This window comes from Plecotus auritus, assembly GCF_963455305.1.
Source record: "Plecotus auritus genome assembly, chromosome: 15".
NCBI classification, from domain to species: domain Eukaryota; kingdom Metazoa; phylum Chordata; class Mammalia; order Chiroptera; family Vespertilionidae; genus Plecotus; species Plecotus auritus.
This window is the reverse complement of record NC_137781.1, coordinates 1,657,647-1,679,282: the sequence shown is the minus strand read 5'-3', so window position 1 is coordinate 1,679,282 and position 21,636 is coordinate 1,657,647. Positions and strand designations below refer to the sequence as shown.

General features: G+C 66.2%; 1 protein-coding gene across 1 annotated transcript in view; it reads right to left on the bottom strand.

The window, feature by feature from the left end:
* Window positions 1-21,636, bottom strand: part of RASGRF1 (Ras protein specific guanine nucleotide releasing factor 1) — a 58,728-nt gene that overhangs the window by 9,718 nt on the left and 27,374 nt on the right. The window contains exons 7-23 of the mRNA XM_080651818.1: window positions 20,725-20,918; window positions 20,057-20,166; window positions 16,077-16,195; window positions 15,280-15,440; window positions 13,991-14,054; window positions 13,579-13,715; window positions 11,886-11,968; window positions 10,050-10,298; window positions 8,597-8,970; window positions 7,399-7,584; window positions 6,652-6,822; window positions 6,265-6,371; window positions 5,159-5,271; window positions 4,902-4,962; window positions 3,826-3,929; window positions 3,613-3,697; window positions 1,566-1,763 (exon numbers count right to left, since the gene is read on the bottom strand). Of these exons, the coding sequence (XP_080507944.1) occupies window positions 1,566-1,763; window positions 3,613-3,697; window positions 3,826-3,929; window positions 4,902-4,962; window positions 5,159-5,271; window positions 6,265-6,371; window positions 6,652-6,822; window positions 7,399-7,584; window positions 8,597-8,970; window positions 10,050-10,298; window positions 11,886-11,968; window positions 13,579-13,715; window positions 13,991-14,054; window positions 15,280-15,440; window positions 16,077-16,195; window positions 20,057-20,166; window positions 20,725-20,918 (2,516 nt within the window). The remainder of the gene's footprint in view (window positions 1-1,565; window positions 1,764-3,612; window positions 3,698-3,825; window positions 3,930-4,901; window positions 4,963-5,158; window positions 5,272-6,264; window positions 6,372-6,651; window positions 6,823-7,398; window positions 7,585-8,596; window positions 8,971-10,049; window positions 10,299-11,885; window positions 11,969-13,578; window positions 13,716-13,990; window positions 14,055-15,279; window positions 15,441-16,076; window positions 16,196-20,056; window positions 20,167-20,724; window positions 20,919-21,636) is intronic.

Below are 21,636 nucleotides of genomic sequence, written 5' to 3'. Positions count from 1 at the left end.
GGGGGTCCCCGCGAAGCCCCCACGCTTGTCCCAGCTCAAGGAAAAGACTGTTGGGATCAACAGTCACGACCTTATAGTCCCCACTTCGGGGTATTCATTCTTCAAGTGGAGTTACAGACGCCCGGTTCCCGTGCCACACTGTGGGCTGCTCCCTGGTCCCCGGCGATGCAGGAGGAGAAGTTCTCTGTCGTACCCCGGAGTGCTGGCCCCCACCTTGCCCTTTGTCCACCTACGGCTGACCAGTGTCCAGCACCCTGGAAGCCCTGCCACGGCCCAGCCCCAGCCCCAGCCCCAGCCCTGGCCCCGGCCCCAGCCCAGCCTACCAGCCCAGCCCAGCCCCAGCCCCAGCCCCAGCCCCGGCCCCAGCCCAGCCTACCAGCCCAGCCCCAGCCCCAGCCCCGGCCCCAGCCCAGCCTACCAGCCCAGCCCAGCCCCAGCCCCAGCCCAGCCTACCAGCCCCAGCCCCAGCCCAGCCCCAGCCCCAGCCTCCCAACCCCGCCCCAACCCCAGCCCCCCAACCCCGCCCCAGCCCCAGCCCCAGCCCAGCCCAGCCCAGCCCATCCCAGCCCCAGCCCAGCCCAGCCCCAGCCCCCCAACCCCGCCCCAGCCCCAGCCCATCCCAGCCCCAGCCCAGCCCAGCCCCAGCCCCCCAACCCCGCCCCAGCCCCAGCCCATCCCAGCCCCAGCCCCAGCCCCAGCCCAGCCCCAGCCCCAGCCCCAGCCCCAGCCCAGCCCCAGCCCAGCCCCAGCCCAGCCCTAGCCCCAGTCCCAGCCCAGCCCAGCCCCAGCCCATCCCAGCCTCAGCCCATCCCAGCCCCAGCCCCAGCCCCAGCCCCAGCCCCAGCCCATCCCAGCCCAGCCCCAGCCCCAGCCCAGCCCAGCCCAGCCCAGCCCCAGCCCCAGCCCCAGCCCATCCCAGCCCCAGCCCAGCCCCAGCCCCAGCCCAGCCCAGCCCAGCCCAGCCCCAGCCCCAGCCCCAGCCCCAGTCCCAGCCCATCCCAGCCCAGCCCAGCCCCAGCCCCAGCCCCAGCCCATCCCAGCCCCAGCCCCAGCCCATCCCAGCCTCAGCCCAGCCCCAGCCCCAGTCCAGCCCAGCCCCAGCCCCAGCCCCAGCCCATCCCAGCCCCAGCCCCAGCCCCAGCCCCAGTCCAGCCCAGCCCTAGCCCCAGCCCCAGCCCCAGCCCCAGCCCCAGTCCCAGCCCATCCCAGCCCCAGTCCAGCCCCAGCCCCAGCCCCAGCCCAGCCCCAGCCCCAGCCCCAGCCCCAGCCCATCCCAGCCCCAGCCCCAGCCCCAGCCCAGCCCCAGCCCCAGCCCCAGCCCAGCCCCAGTCCAGCCCCAGCCCAGCCCCAGCCCAGCCCAGCCCCAGCCCAGCCCAGCCCAGCCCAGCCCAGCCCCAGCCCCAGCCCATCCCAGCCCCAGCCCATCCCAGCCCCAGCCCTAGCCCCAGCCCCAGCCCCAGCCCCAGCCCCAGCCCCATCCCAGCCCATCCCAGCCCCAGTCCAGCCCCAGCCCAGCCCCAGCCCCAGCCCCAGCCCCATCCGGGGTGCCCGCTGCCCGCCCACACCTGCTTGGAGACTTTGAGCCAGGTCTTCTTCAGCCGGAAGATGGCGCTGCGGTTCATGGAGGACGTGATCTCCAGCACGGCGTTGTAGTTGTGCAGGCAGCGGCAGATGTCGGCCACGGCCACCCACTTCTCGATGGCGCTCACCCGGGCGCTGATGTCCTCGTTGCGGATTATTTCGGAAGCGATCAGGTTACTGATCTTGAAGCCCATGCGATAAGACAAGAAAGAAGGGCGAGAGGAATGAGTGTCGTCAAGGTGACAGGTCACCGTGACCTGCAGACGCTCTGCAAATCCCGAGAGAAGGCTTAGGGACAGCTAAGGACACCACAGACAGACACGAGAAGTTTTTCTCAGGACCAGGAAGACCAATGAGAGGACACATGAAACCGGATAATCTTCAGACTGCTAGCGGGAATCTGAATGACCTGGGCTGCAGGTAGACGGCATACGAAAAACAGAGACAAATGAAAACGGTTACTGAAGGCTGTCGTAGGTTAGAATAAGGAAGAAAAAGACCTATAGTTTATCCATTTTCACAGAGAGGAAGGGAGAGAGAGCTAAAAACATCGATGAGAGAGAAACATCGATCAGCTGCCTCCTGCACGCCCCCTACTGGGGATGTGCCCACAACCAAGGTACATGCCCTTGACCGGAATCAAACCTGGGACCCTCCAGCCACCGGCCAGGGCTCTTTTTTAAAAATATATGTTTATTGATTTCAGAGACAAAGGGAGAGGGAGAGAGAGAAACATCCATGACGAGAGAGAATCATGGATCGGCTGCCTCCTGCACGCCCCCCACTGGGGATCGAGCCCTCATCCCAGGCATGAGGCCCCGACCGGAATCGAACCCGGGACCCCTCCGTCCGAGGGCCGACGCTCTATCCACTGAGCCACACCGGCCAGGGCGAGATGCCATTTTCCCAAAGCAATGCATGGGACGCACAGCATCCTAAACGGGGCCATACGAGAGGCGTTCTCTCCAAATCCAACAATGAGATTCACTGTCTTAGGGGCCTGCACTGAGGCCCGGGAGGGGGGCGGCTCCTTGGGTTCCGCCCCCTGGGCACCGGCTTGCCTTGCCCGGTGCTGGCCCTGAAGGAGGCCCTAGCCAGTCCGTTCAGGCAGACAGAGGACCTGACGCCAGAGGGACCGGCTACAGCAGAAATGGCTGTGCCAGATGAAACGCGTTCTCAGGCCACGGTTAACCCGCCAGGAAAGAAACGGAAAAGTCGATGTGGCTCCGTGGCTGAGCGTCGACCTAGGAACCAGGAGGTCACGGTTCGATTTCCCATCAGGGCACATGCCTGGGATGAGGGTTCGATCCCCAGTGTGGGGCGTACAGGAGGCAGCCAGTCCATGATTCTCTCTCCTCATTGATATTTCTCTCTCTCTCCCTCTCCCTTCCTCTCTGACATCAATACAAATATATTTTATTTCCCTCAAATCACCTGCTAAATGAGTAAGAAATACGTCTTAGAATGTCTACCCCCTGAAATCCTGGATTTCGTGGTTGCCCTTGCTGCCGCTGTAGCTAACCTGACGGTAAGGAACCCGCCTTTCAATACACTGTAACGTCCCTTTTTTCCTAAGCTCCCCTCACTGTACTGAAAAGTGTAATAGATGCCCGGCCGGCGTGGCTCTGTGGCTGAGCGTCGACCTAGGAACCAGGCGGTCAGGGTTCGATTCCTGGTCAGGGCACAGGCCCGGGTTGTGGGCTCGATCCCCAGTGGGGGGCGTGCAGGAGGCGGCCGATCCGTGATGGCTGTCTCTCTCTCTCCCTCTCCCTCCCTCTCTGACATCGATAAAAATGTATTAAAAAAAAGTGAGCACAGCAAGGGGCCCTCATCCCTGTCCCTCCAAATCTCCTTCCCTCCCTCATGCAGGCGGTCTCAGCACGAAGCTGCTCAGAGGAGCAGGGACGTGGCGGGGGTGTGTGTGTGTGTGTGTGTGTGGGGTCGGGGTGGGGGGGTCCGTTCTCCCCCAGCCCCTCGCCGGGCCTGCCGGGGCCGAGCCGGAGAGAAAGGACGGCCACCGCCCACACTCACGTCGTTGAAGTGCTTCGTGGTTTTCATGATGTAGGGGGTCCTCTCGTTCTTCTCCAGTTTCATCCAGCCTTGTCCGAAGAACTCCCTGCAGAGACGCGAGGGGCCCCCAGGACGGGGGCGGGGCGGTCAGGTGGCCCTCCTGATCCCTTTGCCGTTGAGGCTGTCACTTGGGGGGCTCGGGGGAGGGCGGCCGGCACCCGCCCACTCACTCACTCGTAAGGGATCTTCTTGAAGACCAGGTGGTCCAGCAGGGTCAGCTGCTCCGCAATCTCCAGGGCCGAGTGGCTCTCAAAGGGCTCGGCCTTCACGCCCGTGGCCTGAGGAGGCAGGTCCGCGTTAACCTGCGTAGCCCCCTTAGCCCCAGGGGACCTCCACAGACTGGGGGGCAGGTGGACGGACGGATGTGACTGGGGAGGCCCCGCCTGGCAGACCAGATGGGAGAGGAGGGCCAGGAGGGCTGGCCTGTTGGGGCCAAGAGCCCGGGGTGGGGGTGGGGAGGCCTGGCGGGAGAAGGCAGGCTGGGCAGGAGGGGAAGACCGCCCCTCGGCTCCCCCCCTTTTTTTATAACCTACGTTCTTTTAAAAAATGTATCTTTATTGACTTCAGAGAGGAAGGGAGAGGGAGAGAGAGAGAGAAACATCAATGATGAGAGAGAATCATGGATCGGCTGCCTCCTGCACACCCCCCACTGGGACGGAGCCCACAACCCGGGCCTGTGCCCTGACCGGGAATTGAACCCGGGACCCTTCAGTCTGCAGGCCGATGCTCTATCCACTGAGCCACACCAGCTAGGGCTCCCTTTGCTGGGCCTAGGAGAGAGGGTGCGCCTGGGAGCAGAGGCGGGGGGCGAGGGGTACAGCCTGCTCCTCCTTCCGCAGGGCTTGGGGGAGCCCTCAAGCAAGAAGGCGCCCTGAGGCCCCGGGGCCTCCTGCAAGCGGGACGTTCGCCACACGGGCTCCCAGGCCCCGGCAGCTCAGGGCACGTGGTCGGGAAGGGTCTCAGGCCTTTGCCCTCGAGGGGTGCAGAGTCCAGCCGCACCCCATCGGGCGGCGGGGGCCCAGGGTGGCCGCTCCCCTGCAGGGAGGTGCAGGGTGACCCCTCCTCCCACGGCCAGTGTGCGAGGAGCCGTCTGTGCAACCCCTTCCGGCCCCAGTGGCGAGGGTGGGTTCCAGCACGAGCCCCCCCCCCCCCCGGCCCCCTCCCCCGGTGCCGCCCTGGGGCTGGGGGCAGGGTCTGGCCAGGGTGGCTGTGCTTGCTCAGGGGGTGCTGGGGGCAGCGGCCCGGCTCACCAGCTGCGTGATCTCCTCCAGCGTAATCTGGTTGTCCCCGGGGTCCTCCTGCGTCAGCGTCCTGGGGGCCAGACGCGGAGATGAGCTGCCTGCACCCCCTTTGCCTCCAGGCACCCACCTCTCCCAGGCTCTCCTGCCTGGCTGCTCCAGGGGTGACCGCCCCGGCTGCTGGCCACCCCCGTGGGTCAGCGGCTGGCTAATCCCAGCGCCCTCCCAGCCCCCCAGTCCGTCCCAGCTCTCCCAGCCCCAGGCCCCACCGCACGATGTTGGCGGCCGCCTTCCGCTCCTGGGTCAGCAGCTCGGGGTTGCGTGTCACCTCCTCCAGGAAGCCCACCACCTTGCTCTTGAGCTCCTTGTTGGTCTCGAAGTCCTGCGAGAGAGGCGCCGGGCTGTGGCCACTCCGTCCCAGCTGCCCGAGGGGGCCCGGCTCAGGCCCGGGGCGGCGGCGGTGGTTTCCAGGCCCACCCGCCGAGGCGCCCCCTCACTCCCCTCTCACCGGGCCTGGCGGGACCCCAGCAGCGCCCGCAGACCTCCCCGTGAAAGGCACATGGCGTTGGCTGCTGGTGCCTGGGAGGCCGGGCCTGGGCAAGGGCCCTGGGAGGTGCAGACCTACCTTGCACCCCGAGAGGCAGGAGCCCAGCCAGCTCGGCTTCCCACGTCCCAGAGGCTGGGGTGCGCCTGCCCTTGAATGTCCCTGGTCCCCTCCCCAGGGTCTAAGACGGCAGCTGGCGCCCAGGCTTCCCCTTCCGCCGCCCCCGCCGCCCCCCGCTGCCCCCTCTCCCCAGATCTGTGCCCACCCCTCTGTGCCCAGCCCGCGCCAGGCCCGGCCCACCCGGCCCCCAACTCCCCCGCATCCCGTCCCCGCCCCCGTCCCGTCCAGTACCCGCCCACCTGCGCGTGCTTGGACACCCAGTGCCAGGCCCCGCCCATCTGTCCCCGGCCCCGCCCACCTGCGCGTGCTTGGACACCCAGTGCCAGGCCCCGCCCATCTGTCCCCATCCCCGCCCACCTGCGCGTGCTTGGACACCCAGTGCCAGGCCCCGCCCATCTGTCCCCGGCCCCGCCCACCTGCGCGTGCTTGGACACCCAGTGCCAGGCCCCGCCCATCTGTCCCCATCCCCGCCCACCTGCGCGTGCTTGGACACCCAGTGCCAGGCCCCGCCCATCTGTCCCCGGCCCCGCCCACCTGCGCGTGCTTGGACACCCAGTGCCAGGCCCCGCCCATCTGTCCCCATCCCCGCCCACCTGCGCGTGCTTGGACACCCAGTGCCCGTCCCCGCCCATCTGTCCCTGGCCCCGCCCACCTGCGCGTGCTTGGACACCCAGTGCCCGTCCCCGCCCATCTGTCCCTGGCCCCGCCCACCTGCGCGTGCTTGGACACCCAGTGCCGCAGCACGTTCAGCACGCGGTTGGTGGCCGCCCTGCGGATCACGAACTCCTTGTCCCCGTTCCTCTGGTCCGGGGGGAAGCCTGGCGGCAGAGGGCAGAGGGCAGAGGGCAGAGGGTCACGGGGGCACGGAACCGACCTCCCACACGCCTCACCTGCCCCGGGCCTGGCGGGCTGGGCGGCTCCTCCCGTCTGACGGGACGGCTGACATCCCCGCCCACCGGGGCCCCCCATGTGCGCGGGTGGGAGGGGATGACCGGGCGCCGTGGGTAGCGGGCCTCCCTCTGGGCACAGGCTGCCCACGAGGAGAGCGGGTGGCGGCAGGAAGGGGCCCCCCGTGAGCCGAGCCCCCCCGCCCCGCACCTGTGCTGGCCAAGGACAGCCTCCGGTACTTCTCCTTGTTGGGGGGGCCCTCGTTGGCGCCCGAGGTGGCGATGGCGAAGGCGGAGGCCGCCGACAGGCCGCTGCGGCTGTTGTCCAGCTCGCGACAGGACCGCATGACCACCCCGTTGTTGTAGGAAAAGAGGGGGAACTCTACGGAGGAAGGAAGGCCAGGGTCCCAGGGCGTGTGCTCTGCACGCCCCCTCCCGGTGCCACCCCAGCGCCACCCCCTCCGCCTTCTCCATCTCCCGGACCCAGTCGCCGCTGAGACCCAGCGGGGCACAGGCGGGGTACAGAGCCCTGCACGTCGCGTCCTCCCTCCGTGCTGTGTGGCCTCGGGGTAGCTGCTTAACCTCTCCACTCTCAGTAGGCAACTCTGGATAGTGGGGGTAGGCCCCCCCTCAAGGAGGGGCGTGAAGGTGAAAGGAGGTAGGGGACCCTACAAAAAGCTCTGTGTTTGCAGATGCTATCAGTAATGACTGTTAGGCCCGGCCCGTGTGGCTCAGTGGTGGAGCGTGGACCTGTGAACGAGGAGGTCAGGGTTTGATTCCCGGTCAGGGCACAGGCCGGGGTTGTGGGGCGTGCAGGAGGCAGCCGATCAGTGATTCTCATCACCATGGATGTTTCTCTCTCTCTCTCTCTCTCTCTCTCTCTCTCTCTCTCTCTCTCTCTCGGGCTCGGCCACCTGGTCCCTGCCCGGGGCCCCGCACGCCCTCTGGTGAGCAGTACCTGAGGGATTTTTGCTCTTGACGGGCTTGGGTGTCGTGGGGGATTTGGTGGGCGACGTCTCGGGGTCGGCCTCGTCACTCTGGTTCTGCTCCGTGTCCGACTCCTCCCTCACGGAGACGTCGGAGCCTGGGAGGGGCGGAGACGGTCTTACGTCCCCCAGACGGTCCCCGGCTTTTGGATTCGGGCCTGCGGTTACGGATGAAACAGAATTCGCGTGGGACTCCCCGCGGGGGAAGGATGAGCGGCTCCCTCGGGCCCCTCCGCCCTTGCATGTGGGACCGGGCACCGTGAGCTCCCGGCGGCTCTGCCCTCCCGGGGCCTCTCACACCCGCCGGGCACCCCTGGGAGCCGCTGGCGGCAGAGTCTGAGCAGAGGGCCGGGCGGGGCGGGGCCTGCATGTCCGACAGGCCCCCAGGGGGCGCCCCCGCTGGTCCACGGGCCGCACTGGGAGCGGCGAGGGTGTGTGTGAAGCGTCTTGGGCACCGGGGCCTGGCCAGGAACTCACAGGCTCCCCCGTCGCAGGGAGACTCGTGGTCACTTTGGGGGGAGCTGACGGGGTACACTGAGAGATCGGCTCCTGTGGGGGGCCCTCGTTTTCTCAACTACAGAGCGAGTGGAGTTGCACCTGGACGTGTTAGAGAGCTCACGGGATGCCAGGCCTTCTCCTTAGAAAACGGTGTCCAACATGTGTGCGCACACATGCACACACACAACACACAAGCACACTTGAACATATACAATCATGAATACTCATGCACACACAGCACACGCATGAACACAAACACATGCGCAAAGACGAGCAAACATGCAAACATGAACACACACACACACACAAAGCACACACATGAACACACGAGCACAATAAAACATGAACACACAAAGCACACACAAAACACACCACCATACATACACGTGTGCACATACACACACACAAAAATGCACAGGCACACGAGTCCATGCACACACGTATGTGTGCGCATGGGCACATGGACATGCACACATATGCACACACACTCGCATGCACACACACACAGTCTGGGGGGCGGGACGAGGTCTGGTGGTGAGTGTGGCCTGGCCCCGGATGCGTTCCCTGTGGAGACGGACACCCCAGGGACTCAGAGGGCCCCCCCCCCCCCGCCTCTCCGCCTGCCCCCGCCCCCCACCGGGAGCCGAGGTGGGGTCCCACGTGTCCACGCACTCTGCTTGCCGGGGGCCGAGGGCTCCTCCGGCTTCTCGGCGGCCGGCTCGGCCTCGTCGGCGATCTTGCTGGCGAAGCCGCCGGACACGCAGAGCTTGCCGGTGTCCAGCGCGGCCTTGCCGAGGGGCGCCACGGCCGAGCAGACGGGGGCGTAGCCGTTGGAGCCGCAGCCGAGCGCGGCCAGGTCCAGGGCCTTGCCGCCCGTGATGATGGGGATGTTGAGGGACAGTTTGCGCCGGCGGCTGGGCGAGGACGTCGTGGTGAGCGACAGCGGGGGCGGCGAGGAGAACTTGCGGGTGGCGCGCGGGGACTTGGGCGGGTCCCCGTACAGCAGCTTGTTGTTCTGGCCGCTGGCGAACAGGAGCTCCAGCGACCTGCGGGGAGGGTGGGGGGCAGGGGGAAGGAGGAGGGTCGGCGTGGGCCTGGGCCGGTCCCCCGTGCCTGCTGGGCCCCCGGGGTCTCTCCTGCTCTCAGGGCCCCTGGGGGGCTGACGCCGAGGTCAGAGCCGCCCATGAGGCCTGGGCAGGACAGTGGGTGCAGGTGGGGAGGGCAGGCGCACTGGGGCAGGGCCTCAGGCCGCCGAGGTGGGGGGCCCTGGTCCTCCTCATGCCTCCGGCTGCGCCTGGCCTCCCTGGGGCCCTGGAAGGTGGGATCGTGCAGGAGGCCTGCCCCCGACAGCCCAGCCTGGGGCCCAGCTCCAGCCCCATGTCGGGCCTGGGGGGACGGGGAGCACAGAGCCCACACTGTCCCCCAGACTCGGACGGCCGGGCACCAGTGGGCTCAGCGAGACCCGGGCCCCGGGTGCAGGCACCCGATCAGCCACAGACGCCTCTCCGGGCCTCGGGGGGCGCGTCACAGGCTCAGGCCTGCAGCTCCCACCCCCCCCACCCCCGCCGTCTCCTTGCTGGACGGCCCGGCTGTGCCCACAGGGACACAGGGAGGGGTCCCTCTCCTCCTCAGAGCAGGATGCAGGCTCAGAGAGCGGGAATACGTTCCCTGTCTCCTGCCCGCCATCCCTTCCTTTTTCTTTCTTTAAATATTTTCACTGATTTCAGAGAGGAAGGGAGAGAGAGCGAGCAAGAGAAACATCCATGAGGAGAGAGAATCACAGATCGTCTGCCTCCTGCACGCCCCACACTGGGGATGGAGCCCACAACCCGGGCATGTGCCCTGACCGGGAATCGAACCCTGACCTCCTGGTTCCTAGGTGGACGCTCAGCCGCGGAGCCACGCCGGTTGGGCTGGGCTTTCTTCCTTAAATGGGGGAGGTGTGGAACGCCGGCCCTTGGAGAGGGGCCGAGAGGTGAGACCGTGGAGGACACAGCCAGGTGCCCGCCTGCAGCTGATCCCACCCGGGAGCCCGAGGGAAGAGAAGTCAGGGCCCCCCGCCACCCCCTGCGGCTCCGCTTGGTTCCGGGGTGCCCGCCTCCCCTGCTCAGGCCGGGGCGCCCACCTGGCGGGGATGGCGCTGATGGGCCGGCGGTAGATGGCGATGAGCTTGTCCAGGACCACGACGGCGGAGGTGAAGACGCGGTAGGAGTGCAGGAAGGTGTTGAGGAAGTCGATGCTCAGGAAGCGCAGGTCGGTGAGCCGCTCCAGCAGCCGGCCCACGCTGGCGTAGCGGATCTGCAGCACCTTGCAGGAGTTCATGGTCTTGCTGAAGCGGATGTCCACGTCGTCACAGTACAGCGAGGCGTCCGACCTGAGGGGAGGGCGCGGGGGGACACCAGGTCACCCCAGGGGGCTCCCCACCGGGCTCCCTGCGAGGGGGGGGGCAGGGGGCTGGCCGGGGCCCACCCATCGGTCTCCCGATGCACTGACAGCTGGGACGGACGGACAGACGGGACGGACAGACAGACGGGATGGACAGACAGACGGGACGGACAGACAGACGGGCTGCTGAAGGACTGGCTGCTCACGGAACAAGAAAAACTTTGGGGGAAGGACACCGAGGAAGAAGGGGCTGCAACTTAGTTTTTTTTTTTTTTTTTTTTGGCAACAATATTCTTAGAAATCGGCCATTATTATTATTATTTAAAAAAACATGCTTTTATTTATTTCAGAGAGGAAGGGAGAAGGAGGGATAGAAACATCAATGATGAGAGAAGCCTGCTGGTGTGGCTCAGTGGATAGAGCGTCGGCCTGCGGACTGAAAGGTCCCGGGTTCAATTCCTGGTCAAGGGCACATACCCGGGTTGTGGGTTCGATCCCCAGTGGGGGGCATGCAGGAGGCAGCTGATCCATGATTCTCTCTCATCATTGATGTTTCGCACGCTCTCTCTCTCCCTCTCCCTTCCTCTCTGCAAACCAATAAAAATATATTAGCCCTGGCTGGTGTGGCTCAGTGGATAGAGCGTCAGCCTGTGGACTGAAGGGTCCCGGGTTCGATTCCAGCTCAGGGCACAGGCCCAGGTTGCGGGCTCGATCCCCAGTAGGGGGCATGCAGGAGGCAGCGGATCCATGATTCTCTCATCGCTGATGTTTCTCTCTCTCCCTCTCTGAAAAAAATAAAAATAAAAACATATAGATGTATACTTAAAAAAATGATGAGAGAGAATCATGGACCGGCTGCCTCCTGCACGCCCCACACTGGGGATGGAGCCCACAACCCGGGCATGTGCCCTGACCGGGAATCGAACCTGGGACCCTTCAGTCTGCAGGCCGACGCTCTATCCACTGAGCCACACCGGCTAGGGCTGTTGTTTTCTTTAAAACACTTTTTTTATTTTTAATTTCAGAGAGGAAGGGAGAAGGAGAGAGAGATAGAAACATCCATGATGAGAGGGAATCATGGATCGGCTGCTTCCTGCATGCCCCCCACCCACCCGCACTGGGGATCGAGCCCACAACCCGAGCATGTGCCCTGACCGGGAATCGAACCCTGACCTCCTGGTTCCTAGGTCGACGCTCAGCTACGGAGCCACGCGGGCCGGGCCCTAATGTTACATTTTAAACAGCCTCATGCAAAAACCCCCGGAGCCAAAGGCGTCTCCAAACAGACACGAACTAGCCGTGATGCGTGGCTCCGTTGTTAGAGCGTCGCCCGTCCTCCAAGGCTGCGGGTTCGGCCCCGGTCAGGGCACGTACAAGAATCAAGCAACGACCGCCTCCATCCCTCAGTGGGACAGCACATGGATGTTTCTCTCTCTCCCCCCGCTTTCTCTCACAAAACCCGGATAGACAGATATAAGCTCAAACAGACAACAAATACCCCGGAGACGAGAGCCGGGGCCGGAGCCAGCAGGCCGGCCGGCGTCCCTGCCGTGGGCGGCCGGGCCGGGGCACTCACTTGATCATCTGGGGCACCGTGACCTTGGAGTTCTCCTCGAAGGCGTTCATCATGAGGCCGTTGCACCGGATGTTGTCCACACACTGGAAGCACAGGCCGCGTCAGAGCCGCCCCGCCCGCCCGCCCCGCCCGCCCGCCCGGCGCGGCCGCACACTGGCCTCCTCTCCCCGGGACGCAGGTGCCCGGCCCCCAGGGCGCCGTCCGTCCGTCCGCCCGTCCGGGCAGGGGCAGGGTGGATGCACGGCCACCCGTGAACGTTGGTCAGAAGTCAGGCCCCTGCTCAGGGACCTCGTGGGGGTTCCCCCGACCTGCCTGAGCCTCAGTTTGTCTACCTGCCAAATGGGGACAAACTAGGCTGGGCGGTTTGCAGTCTGCTTTGAACGGGAAGTACCCACACGAACCAAAGAAACGCTACATCTTGGGTGTGTGTGTGTGTGTGTGTGTGTGTGTGTGTGACCTTTCTTTCCCCTTTCATTGTCCTCTGCCCAGGCCCCCGTGTTTCCGCCAGAGAGGGGTCCTCCTTGGCGGCGGGGCGGGGGGGAGAGTGGGGGGGAGGAGGGGGGCTGTATTGGGTCACATCCCAGAATCCTCTGGTTTGAGGATGCACGTGGTGGCAGTGGGGACGTCCCTGGGGTGCGTCAGACAGGCAGTGCAGTGGGAGGTCAAGGCTGGGACCCCCCCGGACCCCGGTTTTGCAGCCCGCACTCCTGGTCCCTCCCCAGCCCTGACATGCATCACCGGCGGCTGACCCAGAGGCAGGGGTTCCCAGACCCGGCTTGGCGGGCGGCCCAGGGGATGGGGCGGCCAGGCCCGGAGGACACTGCCAAGGCGTGGAGGGGTCAGGGGTGGAGGGGCCAGGGGTGGAGGAACCAGGGGTGGAGGGGCCCAGGGGTGGAGGGGCCCAGGGGTGGAGGGGCCAGGGGTGGAGGGGCCAGGGGTGGAGGGGTCAGGGGTGGAGAGCCCAGGTGTGAGGGCCCAGGGGTGGAGGGGCCCAGGGGTGGAGGGCCCAGGGGTGGAGGGGTCAGGGGTGGAGGGGTCAGGGGTGGAGAGCCCAGGTGTGAGGGCCCAGGGGTGGAGGGGTCAGGGGTGGAGGGGTCAGGGGTGGAGGGGGCCAGGGGTGGAGGGGCCAGGGGTGGAGGGGCCCAGGGGTAGAGGGGTCAGGGGTGGAGAGCCCAGGTGTGAGGGCCCAGGGGTGGAGGGGCCAGGGGTGGAGGGGCCAGGGGTGGAGGGGTCAGGGGTGGAGGGGCCCAGGGGTGGAGGGGCCCAGGGGTGGAGGGGTCAGGGGTGGAGGGGTCAGGGGTGGAGGGGTCAGGGGTGGAGGGGCCCAGGGGTGGAGAGCCCAGGTGTGAGGGCCCAGGGGTGGAGGGCCCAGGGGTGGAGGGGCCCAGGGGTGGAGGGGTCAAGGGTGGAGGGGTCAGGGGTGGAGGGGTCAGGGGTGGAGAGCCCAGGTGTGAGGGCCCAGGGGTGGAGGGGCCCAGGGGTGGAGGGGTCAGGGGTGGAGGGGGATGGAGGGGTCAGGGGTGGAGGGCCCAGGGGTGGAGGGGCCCAGGGGTGGAGGGGTCAGGGGTGGAGGGCCCAGGGGTGGAGGGGTCAGGGGTGGAGGGCCCAGGGGTGGAGGGCCCAGGGGTGGAGGGCCCAGGGGTGGAGGGCCCAGGGGTGTGGGCCAGGCTCTCGGGAACGGGGCGCGGCTCACCTGGCTGATGTCGCTGGTCCAGGCGGCCTTCTCCTGCCGGGACGAGGCCACCAGGATGACGGTGAAGGGCGGGGCCTCCTTGGGCTCCACCCCGATCTTGAAGTCCAGGTGGTCCATGTCCTGGCCGGACCCTTTGGCTTCCGGGTGCAAAACACGCAGTCCGTCAGCCCAGTGAGCGCGGGCCTGGCTGGGCGGGACCCCGAACGCTCTGCCCGCCGGGGGTGGCAGGGGGAGGCGGGGCGTCCGGGGCACAGGCCTCTGGCCGCCTCCCGTCCTGCTCCCCCGCTGCCCTCCCCTGTCCCCAGGGACCACGCCCAGGCCCAGCCTTTGGGTGAGTGAGTGTGTATATATATGTGTGTGCACGTGTGTGTGTGTGTGCGCGTGTAAGTGCACGAGCAGCCCCCACACCTACCTTCCTCCTCCGTGCTCTCGGGGTCCTCCAGCAGGGTGCACTCAATGAGGGACACCACCCCGTTCTGCAAGAGAGCGGCCCGGGGGGGAGGGGGCCGTGACGGGCAGCCCGGAGTGTGTTACGTTCCCAGTGGCATTAAAAATACATTCCTATTGATTTCATCCATTGGTGTTTCTGTCTCTTAGGAACATCCGTGATGACAGAGAATCACGGATCGGCTGCCCCCTGCACGCCCCCCACTGGGGATGGAGGGTTCGAGGTTTTCCGCGGGAGGGGTTCTCACCCCCATTATGTAGATCCGCACACGGAGGCTCAGGGGGGCCATGTGCGGTGTGTGAGGTCCCCGCAGCGATGCTGAGAGCCCAGCCCCGGCCTGGCCCCGCCCGGCCCCGCCCACCTGGGTCAGGTGCAGCTCCCCGCCCGGCCCCGCCCACTTTGATCAGGGGCAGCTCCCCGCCCGGCCCCGCCCACTTTGATCAGGTGCAGCTTCCTGCCCGGCCCCGCCCACCTGGGTCAGGGGCAGCTCCCCCCACAAACCCCCCCCCACCTGGGTCAGGGGCAGCTCCCCGCCCCGCCCCCCCCACCTTTATCAGGTGCAGCTCCTCACCCCGCCCCGCCCACCTTGGTCAGGGGCAGCTCCCCGCCCGGCCCCGCCCACCTTGGTCAGGTGCAGCTCCCCACCCGGCCCCGCCCACCTGGGTCAGGGGCAGCTCCCCCCCGGCCCCGCCCACCTTGGTCAGGGGCAGCTCCCCCCACAAACCCCCCCCCACCTGGGTCAGGGGCAGCTCCCCGCCCGGCCCCGCCCACCTTTATCAGGTGCAGCTCCTCACCCCGCCCCGCCCACCTTGGTCAGGGGCAGCTCCCCGCCCGGCCCCGCCCACCTTGGTCAGGGGCAGCTCCTCACCCCGCCCCGCCCACCTTGGTCAGGTGCAGCTCCCCGCCCCGCCCGGCCCCGCCCACCTTGGTCAGGGGCAGCTCCCCCCGGCCCCGCCCACCTTGGTCAGGGGCAGCTCCCCCCCGGCCCCGCCCACCTTGGTCAGGGGCAGCTCCCCCCCGGCCCCGCCCACCTTGGTCAGGGGCAGCTCCTCACCCGGCCCCGCCCACCTTGGTCAGGGGCAGCTCCCCGCCCGGCCCCACCCACCTTGGTCAGGGGCAGCTTCCTGCCCGGCCCCGCCCACCTTGGTCAGGGGCAGCTCCCCGCCCGGCCCCACCCACCTTGGTCAGGGGCAGCTCCCCGCCCGGCCCCGCCCACCTTGGTCAGGGGCAGCTCCCCGTCCGGCCCCGCCCACCTTGGTCAGGTGCAGCTTCCCGCCGGAGCCCCGTGTGCAGATGATCAGGTGCTTGGAGAACAGGAAGCACTGCCGCTCGCCCTCCTTCCGCAGGGACAGAGACCCCAGGCGGCCCCGGGGGATCTTGCCCTTCTCACTCATGGGCACCTGGATGAGGGACCCTGCGGGCAGAGGAGAGAGGCCCGGCTGACCCCTGACTGACCTCTTGCTGACCCCTGGATGACTCCTGACTGATCCCGTCTCTGGGGTGACCCCTGGCTGACCCATCTCCAGGTTGACCCCTGACTGACCTCATCTCCGGGTGACCCCTGGCTGACTCATCTCCAGGTTGATCCCTGACCCCTGACCTCTGGCTGACTCCTGGCTGACCTCATCTCCAAGTTGACCCCTGACCCGACTGGCTTGTAGATGACCCCTGACTGACCCTGTCTCCAGGTTGACCCCTGGCTGATCCAGTCTCCAGGGTGACCCCTGACTGACCTCTGACTGACCCAGGCTGACTCCCTCTCCAGGGTGGCCCTGGCCTCTGAGCTCCGTGGGAGTCAAACGAGGGACTGAGCTTAGGACCCGGGCGACCCCAGTCCTGGCAGCAACCCTGCACTCGGGCCACGCCCCCCAGCCCCTCCCCCGCGGTCACCCCCCCAAGCCCTGGGGACCCCGCTGTCACCCCCCTAGCCCCTCCCCCGCAGTCACTCCCCTCTGAGCCCTGGGGACCCGCGGTCACGCAGCAGGAGCGGCAGCCACAGCAGCTGGAGGGACCGCGTGCCCCCCCTCCCCCGGCCCAGCGCGGGGCCCACCTTGCCGCACGAAGGTCTGGCTGGTGTCCAGCAGGATCTCGCAGCCCTCGATGATCATGCGCTCGATGGCCAGGTTCTTGCGGATGTTCTCCGTCTCGCTCACCTCGTCGTGCATGATCCTGCGGGGACGGGCGGGGAGCGGCGCGGTCGGACGCAGCTGGGGCGGCCACGCCGGGAGGGACGGGTGCCGGGCCCAGCCAGGTCTGGGAAGAAAGCCTGGCACCCCCAATTCTCAGCGGGGCCCCCCACAAAGGGGTTGGGAGCAGGAAGGAGCCCAGTGCGCTGGGCACGGAGAGGTCCGACCCCATTTTATCTCCCACAGCCCAGGAGGCCGGCGATGGAGCTTCAGAGAAAAGGAGACGGAGGTGAACTGCTAAGACCAGGCCTCTGGGACTTAAACGTCTGAAACATTCCCGGCCGGCCTGGCTCCGTGACTGAGCGTCGACCTAGGAACCAGGAGGTCACGGTTCGATTCCCGGTCAAGGGCGCATGCCCGGGTTGGGGGCTCCATCCACAGTGGGGGGCGTGCAGGAGGCAGCCCATCCGTGATTCTCTCTCATCATGGATTTCTCTCTCCCTCCCCCTTCCTTTCTGAAATCAATAAAAAAAATATATTTTTTTAGCATGGGGAGAAAGACAGGCAACAGGAGACGTCCTCAGCTCATTAACCGGCCCTTCGTCCGATCACCAGCCCTGTCCACCCACAGAAGGAACTGACTTCATTTCTGCCCCAGGACCTTTGCACGTCTGTGCGGTGGCCCCTCGACGCTCTCTATGCGGCCTGGGCCGTGTTCGTAATAATGGGTCTGGAATGGCTTATTCCTGGAGGACAGGGCACTGCAGCCGGCTCGGGGAACACCGACTTCAGTTATTTCTGTGAATTCTGGCTCGTCTGAGAGAGAAATAGGACACAGCCCCCCCTTCCCCCTCCCCCCAATCTGAGAACACAGACAACTGTCCCTGTTCTGACGGCTGCAGTGCCGCTTGTGTCCACGAGGTGGCGCCATCGACCTGCTTTTTTACAAATACTGCTGGCTAAGTTGTGGACTTTGCTCAGAGCCTCCATGAGTTCCCAGGAGCCTTAGGAAAGCAGTGGGTCATTTGTTGGGGGCGGCGGCGGGGGGGGGGGTCCAGAGAAGCACCCCAGGGCCTTTGCACTTGCTGCTTCCCCCTTCTGCGCCCTTCATGGGGCTGTTTCCTTTATCCTGGCTCTGGGATGGCTTACTGTTGGAGGACCCGGCAATGCAGCCGGCTCAGGCAAGAACGACTTTGGTTAGTTCTGTAGGTTCCGGTGCGTCTGGAGGGAAGCCGGCCGGCCTGGCTCAGTGGGTGAGCCTCGGCCTAGGAGCCAGGAGGTCACGGTTCGATTCCCGGTCGGGGCACATGCCTGGGTTGTGGGCTTGATCCCAGTGTGGGGTGTGCAGGAGGCAGCAGACCCATGATTCTCTCTCATCATGGATGTTTCTCTTTCTCTCCCTCTCCCTTCCCATCCCTCCTCAGGGCTTCTATACTTGTGGTCCCATCCCCACTGAATTCTCTTATACGGCTGTTTTTAAACCTATTATTATTTATTTAAAAAAATATATTTTATTCATTTTTTACAAAGAGGAAGGGAGAGGGATAGAGTTAGAAACGTTGATGAGAAACATCGATCAGCCGCCTCCTGCACACCCCCTACTGGAGATGTGCCCGCAACCAAGGTACATGCCCTTGACCGGAATCGAACCCGGGACCCTTCAGTCCGCCAGCCGACACTCTATCCACTGAGCCAAACTGGTTAGGGCTAAACTTACTGTTTTTTAAAATAACGTTTAAGTTGACTTTGAGAGAGTGAGGAAGAGAGATAGAAACATAGAGAGAGGAACATCATGGATCGGCTGTCTCCTGCACGGCCCACCCCGGAGATCGAGCCCGCAACCTGGGCGTGTGCCCTGACCGAGACTTGAACCCGTGACCTCTGGGTTCCTGGGTCGATGCTCAACCACGGAGCCATGCCGGCCGGGCTTCGGCTGTTGTTTTAAATCCTGGCTCGGGCTTGGCTTATTGCCAGAGGTCGGGGCGGTGCCGCCGGCTCGGGGACAAACCCACTGGGGTGAGTTTTGCAGGTGCTGGCGAGGCTGGGAGGGAACCTGACTGGGTACCACCCCGTCTGAGAGAAGCAGATATTAATGTCCCTAACGTTTCATTTCTGCCCCTGCAATACCGCTCCTGTCCACAGGGCGGCAGCACTCACTTAGGGAAAAATTCCCCTTCATGAAGGTGAACGCACAAGCTCGTGGACAACTTGGCAAACTTGACTGGTTTCAAGTTCCTGCCAACTCCTTCTCGGGGCCTTTGTACTTGTCCCCCCCCACCGCCCCCCCCAGGAACCCTCTTATATGTTGGTTTTTAAAGTCCTGGCTCTAAATCGGATTATTTTTTTAAAGATACATTTTATTGATTTTTTACAGAGAGGAAGGGAGAGGGTGAGAGAGTTAGAAACATCGATGAGAGAGAAACATCCATCAGCTGCCTCCTGCACACCGCCTACTGGGGATGCGCCCGCAACCAGGGTACATGCACTTGACCGGAATCGAACCCGGGACCCTTCAGTCCGCAGGCAGACGCTCTATCCACTGAGCCACACCGGCCAGGGCTAAACCGGATTATTACGGGAGGGCCTGGCTGTGGCTCAGCTGCGTCTGACCTCAGTGAACTGCAGGGACAGGCAGGTGTGGGAGGGACGCTGGGCACAGCCGGTTCCTAATCTGAGATACAGAGCCCGGGACCCTTCAGTCCGAGGGCCGGGGCTCTATCCACTGAGCCAACCCGGCCAGGGCGTCCCGGCACATTGGGGGGGGAGGCGGGTCATGCTAGCCCCTGGTCCGAGACGACACAGAGTGGGCTGCACGCCGGGACCCGAGGGACCGGGTCAGCGTCTTAGGCCACATTCCTGGGCAGCTTGGTGCTCCCTGCACCTGTGTCCTCCCTGTGCCCACCCTGTGCCTGCCCTGTGTCCGCCCTGTCCCTGCACCTGTGTCCGCCCTGTGCCCACCCTGTGCCCTCCCTGTGCCTGCACCTGTGCCTGCCCTGTGCCCTCCCTGTGCCCACCCTGTGCACTCCCTGTGCCCGCCCTGTGCACTCCCTGTGCCTTCCCTGTGCCCGCCCTGTGCACTCCCTGTGCCCACCCTGTGCCCGCCCTGTGCCCTCCCTGTGCCTGCACCTGTGCCCGCCCTGTGCCCTCCCTGTGCCTGCACCTGTGCCCGCCCTGTGCCCTCCCTGTGCCTGCACCTGTGCCTGCCCTGTGCCCTCCCTGTGCCCGCCCTGTGCACTCCCTGTGCCCTCCCTGTGCCCTCCCTGTGCCCGCCCTGTGCCCACCCTGTGCCCACCTTGTGCCCGCCCTGTGCCCACCCTGCGTCTGCCTTGTGCCCGCCCTGTGACAGGTGCCCTGGGTCAGGTGTCCCTCAGGGCCAGGAGCCCCCGTTGGAACGTGTGTGTGGGACTTGGTACCCGGGTTCGTGGCCCCTCCTCCCTGCACACCCTCCCTCACTCTTCTCATCGGCTCACCCCACCCTGACTCGTCCGGTCTCCATCCCCACACCTGACCCATCAGAATCAGATCCCCCCGCCCACCTCCCCTGCCATCGGTGCAGGCAGCGCCCCCTCCCTGGTCTCCCCTGGCCCCCTCTGCCCTGCAGGAGACCCCAGGCTTCAGGAGCTGAGAGGGGCCTTGTCGTGTCCCCCTCAGACACGGCCTGGGCTGATGGGGGCTCTGGGCACGGGAAGGCCGGCCCCCAGGCCCCTCGGGGACATGCTGACCCGGAGAGGGGAGGGTGTGAGCCGCGCCTGTCCTGGGAGGGGGCCCCGCCTCGGACCTGGCCTTCCGCCTGTGCCCACGTGGGCCTGAGCTGTGCGCCAGGCACTGCCCCCCTCGAACCCTAGCCTGCACAGAGCTCCCGGGGCTCAGCACTGGGGTGGGGGCACCGGGCGGGCGGGCTCACCGGGACAGCTCCTCCAGCTTGGACTTGGCGTAGTCCAGGCTGTTCCGCTCCACGTGCTCGTAGGGGGTGTGCGCCAGCAGCTCGTGCAGCGTCAGGATGTACCTGGGGATCTGGGCGGGGGGGACGGGGAGGGACGGAGGGGCAGAGGGACAGAGGGGCAGAGCGGCATTGGGAAGGCTTTGCTCAGCTCCGAGGACACCTGCAGGGGCAGGGCCTGGGGCTGCCTGGGGACCAGGAGGGACAGGGCGCCTGAGGGAGCTGCCCCTCGCCTTCCCACCAGCCTGCTCTGTGGGGCAGCCCCCTCCGTTCTCCGGCCCCAGCAGGCATGGCCGCCAGGCCGCTCCCTCTCCCCGCGTGGCTGCGGGAGCCCCCGGGACGGGGGAGGTGGGGACGCACCGGGATGGGGGAGGGGGGTTGCACCGGGACAGTGGAGGTGGGGACGCACCGGGATGGGGGAGGGGGGTTGCACCAGGACAGTGGAGGTGGGGACGCACCGGGATGGGGGAGGGGGGTTGCACCGGGACAGTGGAGGTGGGGACGGGGAGGTGGGGACGGGGAGGTGGGGGACGGGGAGGTGGGGATGGGGGAGATGGGGACAGGGGAGGCGGGGACGCACTGGGACGGGGGAGATGGGGACGGGGGAGGTGGGGGACGGGGAGGGGGCGCACCTGGAACATGGGGTAGGTGAGGAAGGTCTCCAGCGTCCGCTCCTCGCAGTCGGGCCTGGCCTCGTAGTGCTTGAGCAGCTTGTCGAAGTCGCGGTTCTGCTTGCAGTGCGCCAGGATCTGCAGGCTGTACTGGTGGTTGCGCACGAACTCCTGGTAGATGTTCAGCATCGGCAGCAGGATGTCGAACAGGTCGGCTGCGGGGCAGGGGCCGCGGGGTCAGCGGGGTCGGGGGGTCAGCAGGGTTGGTGAGGTCGGCGGGGTCAGTGGGGTCAGCGGGGTCGGCAGGGTTAGTGGGGTCAGCAGGATCGGCGGGGTCAGTGGGGTCAGTGGGGTCGGTGAGGTCAGCGGGGTCGGCGGGGTCAGTGGGGTTGGTGAGGTCGGCGGGGTCGGTGGGGTCAGCAGGGTCAGCGGGGTCGGCAGGGTTAGTGGGGTCAGCAGGATCGGCGGGGTCAGTGGGGTCAGCGGGGTCAGTGGGGTCAGTGGGGTCGGTGAGGTCGGCGGGGTCAGTGGGGTCGGTGGGGGCAGCAGGCAGGGCAGCGCCTCCCCCCTGAGACAGACAGGCACCCTAGGCCCCTCCCCCAGAGAGACCCTGCCTTTGGGGAGACGTAGGGGTCCCATCAGAACATCAGATGTTTTTGTTAATCCTCCCCCGAGGATGTTTCCTCATTGATATGTAAGAGAGAGTGGAAGGGAAGGCGGGGGCGGGGGGGAGAGAGAAACATCGATGGGAGAGACACATCCACTGACTGCCTCCCGCACCCACCCCGACTAGGGCCGGGGATCGAGCCTGCCATGGGGGCACACGCCCTTGACCGGAATCGAACCCGGGACCCTTCAGTCCACGGGCTGATGCTCTAACCACTGAGCCACACAGGATTTTGAGAGCTGGGCCCTGTCGAGTCTGACACGTGC